Genomic DNA, 15,060 nt, shown 5'->3' on the forward strand with positions numbered 1-15,060 from the left:
TGTGCTCCCCGTGTATGAGCCCGGCCTCTCATCACCCTGTACTCCCCGTGTATGTATGAGCCCGGCCTCCCATCACCCTGTGTATGAGCCCGGCCTCCCATCACCCTGTGTATGAGCCCGGCCTCCCATCACCCTGTGCTCCCCGTGTATGAGCCCGGCCTCTCATCACCCTGTGCTCCTTATGTATGAGCCCGGCCTCTCATCACCCTGTGCTCCTTATGTATGAGCCCGGCCTCTCATCACCCTGTGCTCCCCATGTATGAGCCCGGCCTCCCATCACCCTGTGCTCCCCGTGTATGAGCCCGGACTCCCATTATCCTGTGCTCCCCGTGTATGAGTCCGGCCTCCCATCACCCTGTGCTCCCCATGTATGAGCCCGGCCTCCCATCACCCTGTGCTCCCCGTGTATGAGCCCGGCCTCCCATTATCCTGTGCTCCCCGTGTATGTATGAGCCCGGCCTCCCATCACCCTGTGCTCCCCATGTATGAGCCCGGCCTCCCATCACCCTGTGCTCCCCGTGTATGAGCCCGGCCTCCCATCACCCTGTGCTCCCCGTGTATGTATGAGCCCGGCCTCTCATCATCCTGTGCTCCCCGTGTATGAGCCCGGCCTCTCATCACCCTGTACTCCCCGTGTATGTATGAGCCCGGCCTCCCATCACCCTGTGTATGAGCCCGGCCTCCCATCACCCTGTGTATGAGCCCGGCCTCCCATCACCCTGTGCTCCCCGTGTATGAGCCCGGCCTCTCATCACCCTGTGCTCCTTATGTATGAGCCCGGCCTCTCATCACCCTGTGCTCCCCATGTATGAGCCCGGCCTCCCATCACCCTGTGCTCCCCGTGTATGAGCCCGGACTCCCATTATCCTGTGCTCCCCGTGTATGAGTCCGGCCTCCCATCACCCTGTGCTCCCCATGTATGAGCCCGGCCTCCCATCACCCTGTGCTCCCCGTGTATGAGCCCGGCCTCCCATCACCCCGTGCTCCCCATGTATGAGCCCGGCCTCCCATCACCCTGTGCTCCCCATGTATGAGCCCGGCCTCCCATCACCCTGTGCTCCCCGTGTATGTATGAGCCCGGCCTCCCATTATCCTGTGCTCCCCGTGTATGATCCCGGCCTCCCATCACCCCATGTATGAGCCCGGCCTCTCATCACCCTGTGCTCCCCATGTATGATCCCGGCCTCCATCACCCTGTGCTCCCCATGTATGAGCCCGGCCTCCCATCACCCTGTGCTCCCCATGTATGAGCCCGGCCTCCCATCACCCTGTGCTCCCCGTGTATGTATGAGCCCGGCTTCCCATCACCCCATGTATGAGCCCGGCCTCTCATCACCCTGTGCTCCCCATGTATGAGCCCGGCCTCCATCACCCTGTGTATGAGCCCGGCCTCTCATTATCCTCTGCTCCCCGTGTATGTATGAGCCCGGCTTCCCATACACACACTCTCCAGCCTGTAGCTGCTGCAGGATGTGCCCCCTCCCTGCTTGGGGCCGGTCCTCTGCTCCGGCGCCTCCCCCTCCTCCCAGCAGTAGATGAATCCGATGCGCAGAGCAGACACATCATCGTCCGTTATATGGGAGCAGACATCGGGCAGTACCACTGACAGCCCCGGGGAGGGCGGACACAGCCGCCGGAGGATTCTTCCCACCGTGTGTCCAGGACCCTGACGCTATCTGCGGAATATCTGTACAGACCCGTGCTGCAGAAATACCGGAGCTGACCGGGGCAGTGATGGAGCCGGCGGGGCCCGGAGGGGGTGCTCCTCCCCCGGTACCCGAAAAAAAGAAGCTAAACCGGGCGCCATCCCCGGCCCGCCCGAAGGACCTGACCGGGTGGTCTCTGTCCAAGCCTCGGAGATCTTCCCCGGTGGCCCTCAGTGTTATCCCCCCCGGACCGCGCCGTCCTCTCCCTTCTCCGGGCACCAAGAAGCAGGCAGCCCCCGCTGCCCGGAGCGGAGGGAAGAGTAAGGTCCCGGCGGCTCCAGGGGCCCGGCGGGGGACGGACAGCAGCTCGGAGGGGTCCTGCGCGTCGGAGGAGAACAGCAGCAGCCGGGCCAGCAGCGAGGAAGGCGGGGTGTCTGCGGCCTCCAGCCGGCTGCCCCTCAGCACCTCCATGGCCTTCTCTGACCTGACCGAGGATCTGCTGGACGGGGGCACCGAGAGCCTCCTGCGGGAGATGGACGAGCTGCGCTCGGAGAACGACTACCTGAAGGTGAGGCTCCGCGGGGGCGGGGCTAGCGCGGGAGGGCCTAGTGTGCAATATTTACCCAATCAGGTAGTGCATCTACAAGAGCGAAGGAATAAGGGCCTGATTCCTGGTGACAGGTTATGGCTGCCGCTCCCCATAGTACCACAATGTATCAAAATGTAAGGCCTGGTGGTCCTGTGTATGCCCAATCTGTGTGGTCTACAGTAATTGTATTTCTGAGCCTGCCTTCCGCCATGTGTCCTGGTCCTAGTGCCATTTGTCGTGCACACTGATTGGCGGCCACCAGTCCCCCGACCACAGTGACAGTGTGACGTTGCGTCCTCTCAGGGTAATGGTCAGTAATCCGCCAGGTGTAATGACCCTTGGGGTTGGCCGGTCGGATCGTGCCTACTGGACGTTGTAGGTCCCTCAGACATGTTGTATCAGCTGTCTGCTGGGCCTCTGCACCAGGTGTCCTCACTGGTGGTTTCTGAGGACAAGTGTGAACGTTTATACCATGTTTGGAGTTAGCGAAAAATGTTATAATGTTGGAAATAGGTGGGCACCCTGCCCAGAGAGGAGGCAAGAATGGAGGGCTTGGCAGTGCAGATATTCTGCGCCATGTGTAAGACAGCCAACTACAGGAGCCCCGAGTCCGGGGCCTCTGCTGCCCAGCTCCACATTTTGGGGTTGGTGGATGCAGAGGAGCCCTGAATCCAGTGCCTCTATGGTCCAGATCAACATTTTGGGGTTGGTGGTTGCTATGTACAATTGCTGTAGTCTTATGGCTGCGTGCACACATGGTACCACCATGCAATTTGCAAGTTGGCACAGTTTGGTAATGTCCGCACAGCTAAGGCTACTTTCACACTTGCATTAAACGGCATCCGTAGTATTGCGTGACGCATGCAACGGATGCGTTGCATATAGTGGCACAACGGATCGTACAAAATAACGCAATCCGTTATAGGCTTTTTTCCTTGACTTTACACATCTGAGCATGCGCAGTTGTGTAAAGACGGATGCGTTAACGGAATGCGTCAAATGACTGATTCTAACGGAATCCGCCACCATAGGTGTCCATTATAAAACAACGGACACCAATGGATTCCGGCAGGTTGCCAAGTGCAGAAAAACGCTACATGCAGCGTTCCATCCGCCCGGCGGTCACTGATGGTCAAGGCTGCGGATAGCAACGGAAGCCGTCCAACGCAAGTGTGAAAGTAGCCTAAGCAGATCATTGCAAGACACCAACAATCAAACTGCTTTTTGAGCTTTAAAGGGAACCTGTCAGGTGTAATAAGCACCCAGAACCACGAGCATTTCTGGGTGCATATTGCTAATCCCTGCCTAACTGTCCCTGTATACACTAGCATAGTATTTCTAAATATCTTTTATCCTATACTAATGAGCGTGCGGACTAGTCCCGAGGGCATTTCTCCCCTTACCTAGTCGGCCCACATAGCATGGTAGCATGCCTCTGTGGGCGTACCAACATTCTAATGAATACTCAGCGCCGCCGCACATACCTCACTGTTCATGGCGGCTGGCGGAGGATGGATGCACTCTGTGCATGATCCAAGGTACCCGGGACTTCCGATGATGCGCTGCGCACTAAACTGATCCCGGGTGTAAGCTTGCCGGGTTCAGTAAGGTACAGTGTGCGTGACCGGAAGTGCTGAGGACTCCAGATCATGTGTAGAGCGCATCCATCCTCTGCCGGCCACCATGAACAGTGAGGTATCTGCGGCTTCATTGCGCATTCATTAGCATATTAGAATGCCCACAGAGGCGTGCTACCATGCTATGTGGGCCGACTAGCTAAGGGAACAAACGCCCTGGGGACTAGTCCCCGTGTTCCTTAGCATAAGATAAAAGATCTTTAGAAATACTTTTCTAAAGATCCCTTTATCTATGCTAGTTTATACAGGGCCAGTAAGGCTATGTTCACACAGGACATTTTTTTTTGTGATGTCAAGACCACCAAGGATTCAAAAGTATCTGAGTGCTGGGCCGGGCCGGGATTGACCTGGCACTCGGGTAGTAAGAGAAAGAGAGAAAAAAAAAAAGTAAAGCGCGCTATACCTACCAGTCTCCAGTAGATGCTATAGTGTATGGGCTTCTTCCAGGTATGACGTCATTCAACAGGCCCCAATCACATGGGGGGTGGGGGGCGAACCATGATTGTAGTGGAAGGGAGAAAACCTCACCAAGCTCACTAACCTAGAAGGAGCCCATACATTCTCGGCTCAACTGTACCTGCTCCTGCGGCCCCTCCTACTTCCGGTGTCGTTCATTAGCCTCATACATATTCACTGCTTCCCCACCCCACTGGAGTCTGTGATTGGTTGCAATCAGACGTGCCCCCAGCCTGTGTGACAGTGTCTGACTGCAACCAATCACAGACCTGGTCTGCGGGTTTGTCGTACAGTAAAAAATAAATAAATAAAAAATGACGTAGGGTCCCCCATATTTTGATACCCATTACAGATAAAACCCATGGCTACAGCAGGCTGCAGCCCCAGCTGTGTGCTTATCTTGGCTGTGTATCAAAATAAGAGGAACCCCATGCTGTTTTTTTAAATTATTTAAATAAATAATTGAAAAAAACAACAACAAAACAGCGTGCGCTCCCCCTAAATTTTGATACCCAGCCAAGATAAAGCCCACAGCTGGGGGCTGGTATTCTCAGGCTGGAGAGACCCAGCCTAAAAATATCAGCCTGTAGCCGCCCAGGATTGTCGCATCCATTAGATGCAACAATCCCAGCTCTTTATCCAGCTCTTCCCGATTTGCTCTGGTGCGGTGGCAATTGGGGTAATAAGGGGTTAATCACAGCTCATAGCTGCGACTAAGCCCTAGATTGACACCCCCACCCCCATCACCACTCTGTAATAAGTGACAAGAAATAAACACAAACACCGAAAAAATCATTTTATTTGAAATAAAATACAAAATCCCCCTCTTTCACCACTTTATTAACCCCATAATCACACCCCTGCAGGTCCGACGTAATCCACACGAGATCTCGCGGCGATTCAGCTCTGCTACATCTATGGCGCTCGCTGTGATCTTCAGAACAGGACTGCCCGCTATGAGCTCCAGAGAATGAATGAGCCGCATAATCAGAGGTCACGTCACTCAGGTGATTCCTGGTCACAGCTGGTGATATCTGTGACCGTAAAGAGCCTGAGTGAGGTCACCGCTGAATGAGAGGCTCACTCATTCTCTGTATAGACCTGCAGACCGGGCCTGTGATTGGTTGCAGTCAGGTGCTGGGGGCGCATCTGGCTGCAACCAATCTCAGATGAAAGCAGTGAATATGGAATGAGCGAGGAAGTGGAGGAGCCGCGGGAGTGTACAACTATGTCGGTGATTTGGTAAATATAACGCGCTTGCTCCAATCCCCACCAGAATTTTTTGTGGCGGCCAGATATCCTGGATCAATTCCAGGCCTAACCGGGTTTTTTATTAACCCATCAGACCCGCTGATCCAGGGTATCTGCGAGTCCACCTGTCACTAGGGTGAAAAACCATGGCAAAAGCATTGCAGCAAAAACCAGAGGTGGCTCACAAAACCGTCAGGAAAAAATCCTGATGTGCGTGAGATTTCAGAAATCTCATAGACTTTGATGGGACTGTAAAAAGCAGCCTTTTATTAGCATGGATCTGCATAAAACCAAGACAAATCCACAGCTAAAAAACGCACCAAAAATGCCCAGTGTGAACATAGTCTTAGGCAGGGATTACTAATATGCAGCCAGGACTGCTCGTGGTTGTGGGAGCATATTGCACATGACAGGTGCCGCTCTTCATGTTGGTGTTTGCTCCACTGGTGGATTCATATTTTCAGGATCTGTTGCACCATAGCGGATGGTAGCGGCTTAGTGACCAGGCACCAACATTGACTGATCGGACCCCGCACTTGGTCAGGCCCTTACTGTTGGGTGACATGGGACTGCAGACTCTTTTTGGCTACCCGTGCAGTGGCGGTCCGGTGTCTGAACATTGCGTTTCGCTGTTCTGGAGCGCTTTATTATGTCTGGTTAATAACCCAGACTCATTGTTTTCCTTTCAGCAGCATGGCTATAATTACCAATTGTCTCCATGCTTCCCTTTTCGGAGCTGGATTTCCCCTGTGTACCCCGCCTGATCTCACCACGACTATCCCTAGGCCTCGTGCACACCACCATATTTTGGATAGCGCCCATAACAATCTATGCTCCGTTACTGTCATGCAGGATGTATTTTTCACATGACTTTACATAGAATCAGTGGGAAAAATAACAAAAACGGACAACAGAAAATAAGCTGAAATAACGTGGGACATTCCATTGCCTATCAGAGGACGCCCTCCAAAAAGCATTACTCTGCGCCCTCCGACAGCCTCCATATACAAGAGCATCTCAATAAATTAGAATATCATCAAAAAGTTAATTTATTTCAGTAATTCAATACAAAAGGGAAATGCATATATTATATAGTCATTACACACAGAGGGATCTATATCATGTGCTTATTTCATGTTGATGATTATGGCTTACAGCCAATGAAAACCCAAAAGTCATGATCTCAGAAAATTAGAATATATCAGACCAACTGAAAAAATGATTTTATTAGCCTACTGAAAAGTCTGTACAGTAAATGCCTCAATACTTGGTCGGGGCTCCTTTTGCATGAATTACTGCATCAATACAGCATGGCATGGAGGTGATCAGCCTGTGGCACTGCTGAGGTGTTATGGAAGCCCATGTTGCTTTGATAGCAGTCTTCAGCTCGTCTGCATTATTGGGTCTAGTGTCTCTCATCTTCATCTTGACAATACTCCATAGATTTTCTATGGGGTTTAGGTCAGGCGAGTTTGCTGGCCAATCAGCACCGTAATTCTGTGGTTATTAAACCAGGTATTGGTACTTTTGGCAGTGTGGACAGGTGCCAAGTCCTGCTGGAAAGTGAAATTTACATCTCCAAAAAGCTTGTCACCAGAGGGAAGCATGAAGTGCTCTAAAATTTCCTGGTAGATGACTGCGCTGACTTTGGTCTTGATAAAACACAGTGGACCTACACCAGCAGATGACATGGCTCCCCAAACCATCACTGATTGTGGAAACTTCACACTAGACCTCAAGCAGCTTGGATTGTGGCCCCTCCACTCTTCCTCCAGTCTCTGGGACCTTGATTTCCAAATGAAATGCAAAATTTACTTTCATCTGAAAACAACCCCTTGAACCACTGAGAAACAGTCCAGTTCTTTTTCACCTTGGCCCAGGTAAGATGCTTCTGGCGTTGTCTATTGGTCATGAGTGGCTTGACACAAAGACTACGACAGTTGTAGCCCATGTCTGGATACGTCTGTGTGTGGAGGCTCTTGAAGCACTGACTCCAGAAACAGTCCACTCCTTGTAGATCTCCCCCAATTTTTTTGAATGGCCTTTTCTTAACAATCCTGTCAAGGCTGTGGTTATTCCGGTTTCTTGTGCACCTTTTTCTACCACACTTTTTCCTTCCACTTTCCATTGATATGCTTGGATACAGCACTCTGAACAGCCAGCTTCTTTAGCAGTGACCTTTTGTGGCTGAGGCAGAGTACACATATCTGGCTTTTCGCCGGTTTGACGGATGCGGTGCACGACAGTACAGTGTATACAGTACACTGGCAGCGCAACAAGTGCAGGTCACATGCTGTCATGTGACTGGAGCATGTGTCCCGGAAGTTGCGGCGCTGCCACTGCACTGTATCATACTGTACTGGCGTGCGCTGCATCCATCAAACCTGCGAAAAGCCGGATATGTCTACCCGGCCTTACCCTACTTGCGGAGTGTGTCAATGACTGCCTTCTGGACATCTGTCAAGTGAGCAGTCTTCCCCATGATTGTGTAGCCTACTGAACCAGACTAAGGGACCATTTTAAACGATTAGGAAGCCTTTGCAGGTGTTTTATGGTTATTATTCTAATTTTCTGAGATAATTACTTTTGGGTTTTCATTGGCTATAAGCCACAATCATAAACACTTCAAATAGATCACTGTGTGTTATGACTCTGTATAATGTGTTTCCCTTTTTGTATTGAATTACTGAAATATTAACTTTTTGAGGAAATTCTAATTTATTGAGATGCACTTGTAATCAAGATTTAACACTTGTCCAAAATAAATGTGCCTTAAAGGGGTTGTCCACCTTTTTGGAACAAATTTATTTTTATTGCTTGTATTTTGGGCAAAAAAATAATTTTTGCAAATGGGGTTTCATGAAAAAATGATTCTTAGCCCCAAATACATTGGTGTGTGTGTATAGAAATAAATATGGCCTGAAAGTTGTGAGATCCATAGGGTTAGTATAGTCCACATCTTCATCTTGGCTGTCACTTGTGGAGCTCTCGGGTTACATTGTACAACGTGTTGGCTGATGTCTCCACTCCAGGATTACCTGCCCTTTTCTTTCAGTCTTGTGTTCATGTTTCTCTGCTTATTTTCAAACCCGTCCATTGATGAGCGCTGGGCTCTCGGATTGGGTCACCTCCTGTATACAGACCCCACACAGGATGTTCTCCCCCCACTCGGTGCTTTCTACCATAATTGCTTCCAGATGACTTCTGGAGCTTGGGACAGCGTGTGACCCGAAACTCTCACAGTCCCTCTGTGTCTTGTTCATAGTTCCATGAAGTCACCGGAAACGACTCCAAGTGTAATGTATAAATATCTGCTCCGCCGTTTACACGGTGGATTGCGTGAGGCTTTGTCTGGAGTGCGACATGTTGGCTTGTTTAAAATACTTGTGGAATTAGTAGGATTGTGCAGAAAGTGTATGTCTTATAAGGAGAAGCATCTTCTCTCCAGAGCTTTCTATAAGCACATGCTGGCATCTGGCAAGGCATACTGTGGGCAGGTGGGCACTGGATTACAGTGCCGGGTACTCTTATTCCTGCTTAATTAGTCTACTGACAATTCAGGGACATGGACGTCATACAGCCCCAAGAAAGCATTGCGATGGTGATAATGCCGTTATCGATGTTCCCTAGTGTTTGCTGTCATTGGAAAGATTTAAGACTGTATAAGAAGGGCAGATTGTGTTCTGAGATTTCGATTCTCTGGGCACTTGTACATAGGTTATGTTATCGAAGGAGTCAGGTAGTCTCCAACTTTGCACTAAGAGCAGTGAAGGCGCTCAATGGAAACGTGCGCTGGGGCTTTCCGTAGAGGCCAGCTCTGCGCAGGGGGGGCTTTCTGTAGAGGCCAGCTCTGCGCAGGGGGGGCTTTCTGTAGAGGCCAGCTCTGCGCAGGGGGGGCTTTCTGTAGAGGCCAGCTCTGCGCGGGGGGGGACTTTCCGTAGAGGCCAGCTCTGCGCGGGGGGGACTTTCCGTAGAGGCCAGCTCTGCGCGGGGGGGGACTTTCCGTAGAGGCCAGCTCTGCGCGGGGGGGGGCTTTCCGTAGAGGCCAGCTCTGCGCAGGGGGGCTTTCCGTAGAGGCCAGCTCTGCGCGGGGGGGGGGGGGGGGGGGGCTTTCCGTATAGGCCAGCTCTGCGCGGGGGGGGCTTTCCGTATAGGCCAGCTCTGCGCAGGGGTGGGGGCTTTCCGTAGAGGCCAGCTCTGCGCAGGGGTGGGGGCTTTCCGTAGAGGCCAGCTCTGCGCGGGGGGGGCGCTTTCCGTAGAGGCCAGCTCTGCGCGGGGGGGGCGCTTTCCGTAGAGGCCAGCTCTGCGCGGGGGGGGGACTTTCTGTAGAGGCCAGCTCTGCGCGGGGGGCTTTCCGTAGAGGCCAGCTCTGCGCGGGGGGGGGGACTTTCTGTAGAGGCCAGCTCTGCGCGGGGGGGGGGGGGGGGCGCTTTCCGTAGAGGCCAGCTCTGCGGGGGGGGCTTTCTGTAGAGGCCAGCTCTGCGCAGGGGGGGGGGGCCTTTCCGTAGCGGCCAGCTCTGCGCGTGTGGCGGGGGCCTTTCAGTAGAGGACAGCTCTGCACATCTCCAGGACTTGTTAGGCTGTACCTATCCCATTAAAAATGTAAATGTCAGGTACTCTGTCCCTTTTTAAAAAGAAAAAATAGTGCTGTTTCTCTGCTATTCCTCCTAGACATGTATGATACACTGGGATGTGAGAAAGGGGGTAGGGTGCCTTTAACACTGTAATCAGTGCTGATATTGTCACTCTCTATGGACTTAGTGACTTAGCTATTGGGAGGAATAATTAAGAAACAGGACAATGATGACATTTAAAAGAGGGTGCAGAATGGTTAGTTTATTGGGAATGGAAGTATTCATTACACCTCAGCAGGAGAGCCGCCTGGTGCTCTATAGTCCGGTATGAGCCTGCAGCCAATGCTAATATATCCTTCTGTAGTGACGCAGGATGCCCTTGGCGCTGTATGTCTATATCTTACCTGAGGGCCACTCTCTGCCCTTTTTCATCCTCTGTATATTGATGAATGTAAATAAATAGCGGAATATCCCACCTCCTGCTCTCTGCACATGACCCCCTTGTTCTACGGCTCCTTCAAGCAATCTCGCTTCCTTCCTGAGCTTTGTATAATGACTTCATACACTTGAAGGCTTCCATCATGCCCTCCTCTTTCCTCTTCTTCTGGTTAGACATGGGGGGAGCATTTTTCCTGTATTTGTGGTGCTCAGCATTTTTCTCGTCAGTCTTTGAACTGTTCTATTAATTCTCGAGATCTGAGGCATGGAGTCTTGTTTTTAGCTCTCGTTGTGTTCGAGGAGGTGATCGTCTTGTGGCGTCTCCTTTTTTGTAAAGTTATAGATATTCTTAGTTTAGCCTTTGTAGTGATCTTATTGTACGGCGATGTCTTATATTGGACTATATCTTCTGTGTATTGTAAGGGATAGCTCTCAGATTCTCCTTCGGGGTCCAGCATCACCCCGTCAGCCCCATACCTAGATGTCTCCAGCATCACCCCGTCAGCCCCATCCATGCCTAGATGTCTCCAGCATCACCCCGGCAGCCCCATCCATGCCTAGATCTCTCCAGCATCACCCCGGCAGCCCCATCCATGCCTAGATCTCTCCAGCATCACCCCGGCAGCCCCATCCATGCCTAGATCTCTCCAGCATCACCCCGGCAGCCCCATCCATGCCTAGATCTCTCCAGCATCACCCCGGCAGCCCCATGCATGCCTAGATCTCTCCAGCATCACCCCGGCAGCCCCATCCATGCCTAGATCTCTCCAGCATCACCCCGGCAGCCCCATCCATGCCTAGATCTCTCCAGCATCACCCCGGCAGCCCCATCCATGCCTAGATCTCTCCAGCATCACCCCGGCAGCCCCATCCATGCCTAGATCTCTCCAGCATCACCCCGGCAGCCCCATCCATGCCTAGATCTCTCCAGCATCACCCCGGCAGCCCCATCCATGCCTAGATCTCTCCAGCATCACCCCGGCAGCCCCATCCATGCCTAGATCTCGCCAGCATCACCCCGGCAGCCCCATCCATGCCTAGATCTCTCCAGCATCACCCCGGCAGCCCCATGCATGCCTAGATCTCTCCAGCATCACCCCGGCAGCCCCATCCATGCCTAGATCTCTCCAGCATCACCCCGGCAGCCCCATCCATGCCTAGATCTCTCCAGCATCACCCCGGCAGCCACATCCATGCCTAGATCTCTCCAGCATCACCCCGGCAGCCCCATCCATGCCTAGATCTCTCCAGCATCACCCCGACAGCCCCATCCATGCCTAGATCTCTCCAGCATCACCCCGGCAGCCCCATGCATGCCTAGATCTCTCCAGCATCACCCCGGCAGCCCCATCCATGCCTAGATCTCTCCAGCATCACCCCGGCAGCCCCATCCATGCCTAGATCTCTCCAGCATCACCCCGGCAGCCCCATCCATGCCTAGATCTCTCCAGCATCACCCCGGCAGCCCCATCCATGCCTAGATCTCTCCAGCATCACCCCGGCAGCCCCATCCATGCCTAGATCTCTCCAGCATCACCCCGGCAGCCCCATCCATGCCTAGATCTCTCCAGCATCACCCCGGCAGCCCCATCCATGCCTAGATCTCTCCAGCATCACCCCGGCAGCCCCATCCATGCCTAGATCTCTCCAGCATCACCCCGGCAGCCCCATCCATGCCTAGATCTCTCCAGCATCACCCCGGCAGCCCCATACCTATATCTCTATGATGCTACTTTATGGACGGCAGACAGGGTTGGTATAAAGCCCATTAACAGAAATTTACTTTGGTAGTACAGGTTGTATACAAGTGAGTTACACCCTATAGGACGTGTAGGTGATAGCACATTATTATACACCTCTATGTGCAGTCCGGTCACAGTTTTACTATTTCAGGGAAATGAATGTACCATGTGGAGCTCCGAGTTATGAGTAATACCTGGAGTAACATGAGTAATTCATGGCTGCAGGGAGACTGAAATCCGGGATTCTCCTGGTTATGTCTCCCTTGGAAGATTGCACCATCTGATTTTTTTTTTTTTTTTTTTTTTTTTTTTTTTAAACTCCTTCCCATTTGATATCCTTACATTTCTCCACCTCAAGTTTTGACATGCTTCATATGATAACAGGCATCTAGGATCAGTTTTGTTGAGAAACCATGCAGGATAATATCTGTATGTGTTAGGGCTGCCAGGAGGCATGATGGTGGAGCGCGATGCCGGAGTGAAGGCCGCACTTAGGAGCAGTCACGTCTTCTCTACATTCCATACACAGCCTCAAGATTTCTAGTATGTGTGGATTATGCAGAAGTCACCAAACTGTTTGTGCCCAGTGGCGTAACTAGAGTTTGATGGGGCTCCCCCAACCGTACACCAACACTTGGGGTATAGGATAATGATGCTAACAATCGGGGTACAGGATACTGTCGCTGACATTTGGCTCCTTCCCTCAGCACTCATGTTTCCCATGATTTGAAATCCCTCTATCAGCACCCAGCTTTCCTATGTACTGATATCCATCTTTTCCTCAGCATTTACCTTCCCAATGCTCTGATATACATTTTTCCCTCAGCACCAAGCTTTCCCATGATGTTAGAGCATAGGAAAGCTGGGTGCTGAGGGAAAGATATACAGTTAGGTCCAGAAATATTTGGACAGTGACACAATTTTCGCGAGTTGGGCTCTGCATGCCACCACATTGGATTTGAAATGAAACCTCTACAACAGAATTCAAGTGCAGATTGTAACGTTTAATTTGAAGGTTTGAACAAAAATATCTGATAGAAATTGTAGGAATTGTACACATTTCTTTACAAACACTCCACATTTTAGGAGGTCAAAAGTAATTGGACAAATAAACCAAACCCAAACAAAATATTTTTATTTTCAATATTTTTTGTTGCGAATCCTTTGGAGGCAATCACTGCCTTAAGTCTGGAACCCATGGACATCACCAAACGCTGGGTTTCCTCCTTCTTAATGCTTTGCCAGGCCTTTACAGCCGCAGCCTTCAGGTCTTGCTTGTTTGTGGGTCTTTCTGTCTTAAGTCTGGATTTGAGCAAGTGAAATGCATGCTCAATTGGGTTAAGATCTGGTGATTGACTTGGCCATTGCAGAATGATCAACTTTTTTGCACTCATGAACTCCTGGGTAGCTTTGGCAGTATGCTTGGGGTCATTGTCCATCTGTACTATGAAGCGCCGTCCGATCAACTGTGCGGCATTTGGCTGAATGAATCTGGGCTGAAAGTATATCCCGGTACACTTCAGAATTCATCCGGCTACTCTTGTCTGCTGTTATGTCATCAATAAACACAAGTGACCCAGTGCCATTGAAAGCCATGCATGCCCATGCCATCACGTTGCCTCCACCATGTTTTACAGAGGATGTGGTGTGCCTTGGATCATGTGCCGTTCCCTTTCTTCTCCAAACTTTTTTTCTTCCCATCATTCTGGTACAGGTTGATCTTGGTCTCATCTGTCCATAGAATACTTTTCCAGAACTGAGCTGGCTTCATGAGGTGTTTTTCAGCAAATTTAACTCTGGCCTGTCTATTTTTGGAATTGATGAATGGTTTGCATCTAGATTTGAACCCTTTGTATTTACTTTCATGGAGTCTTCTCTTTACTGGTGACTTAGAGACAGATACACCTACTTCACTGAGAGTGTTCTGGACTTCAGTTGATGTTGTGAACGGGTTCTTCTTCACCAAAGTAAGTATGCGGCGATCATCCACCACTGTTGTCATCCGTGGACGCCCAGGCCTTTTTGAGTTCCCAAGCTCACCAGTCAATTCCTTTTTTCTCAGAATGTACCAGACTGTTGATTTTGCTACTCCAAGCATGTCTGCTATCTCTCTGATGGATTTTTTCTTTTTTTTCAGCCTCAGGATGTTCTGCTTCACCTCAATTGAGAGTTCCTTAGACCGCATGTTGTCTGGTCACAGCAACAGCTTTCAAATGCAAAACCACACACCTGTAATCAACCCCAGACCTTTTAACTACTTCATTGATTACAGGTTAACGAGGGAGACGCCTTCAGAGTTAATTGCAGCCCTTAGAGTCCCTTGTCCAATTACTTTTGGTCCCTTGAAAAAGAGGAGGCTATGCATTACAGAGCTATGATTCCTAAACCCTTTCTCCGATTTGGATGTGAAAACTCTCATATTGCAGCTGGGAGTGTGCACTTTCAGCCCATATTATATATATAATTGTATTTCTGAACATGTTTTTGTAAACAGCTAAAATAACAAAACTTGTGTCACTGTCCAAATATTTCTGGCCCTGACTGTATAGCAGAGCATGGTAAAGAGCCTTTTTTCCATCAGCACAACTTTCCCATCAGCACAAAACTTTCCCATCCTGTGCTTTTATCTTTGTCCCTTCTCGTATATAGCTCTCCAAATAACCTTCTATATATCATAATGGGTCCCATATTACCCTTCGTATATTATAATGCAGCCCCATAGTCCTC

General features: G+C 50.8%; 1 protein-coding gene across 4 annotated transcripts in view; it reads left to right on the top strand.

Moving 5' to 3' along the window:
- MTCL2 (microtubule crosslinking factor 2) overlaps positions 1-15,060 on the top strand; it is a 128,300-nt gene that overhangs the window by 26,908 nt on the left and 86,332 nt on the right. For 3 of the 4 annotated variants that reach the window (XM_075349877.1, XM_075349879.1, XM_075349878.1), the window contains exon 1: positions 1,558-2,214. The exons of the other annotated variant lie outside the window; for it this stretch is intronic. In XM_075349877.1, the coding sequence (XP_075205992.1) occupies positions 1,735-2,214 (480 nt within the window). In that variant the 5' untranslated portion in view covers positions 1,558-1,734. Of the gene's footprint in view, positions 1-1,557; positions 2,215-15,060 lie in introns of those variants that run through there. 4 annotated transcript variants of the gene reach the window in all.

The sequence above is a fragment of the Anomaloglossus baeobatrachus genome, chromosome 5 (genome assembly GCF_048569485.1).
Source record: "Anomaloglossus baeobatrachus isolate aAnoBae1 chromosome 5, aAnoBae1.hap1, whole genome shotgun sequence".
NCBI lineage: Eukaryota > Metazoa > Chordata > Amphibia > Anura > Aromobatidae > Anomaloglossus > Anomaloglossus baeobatrachus.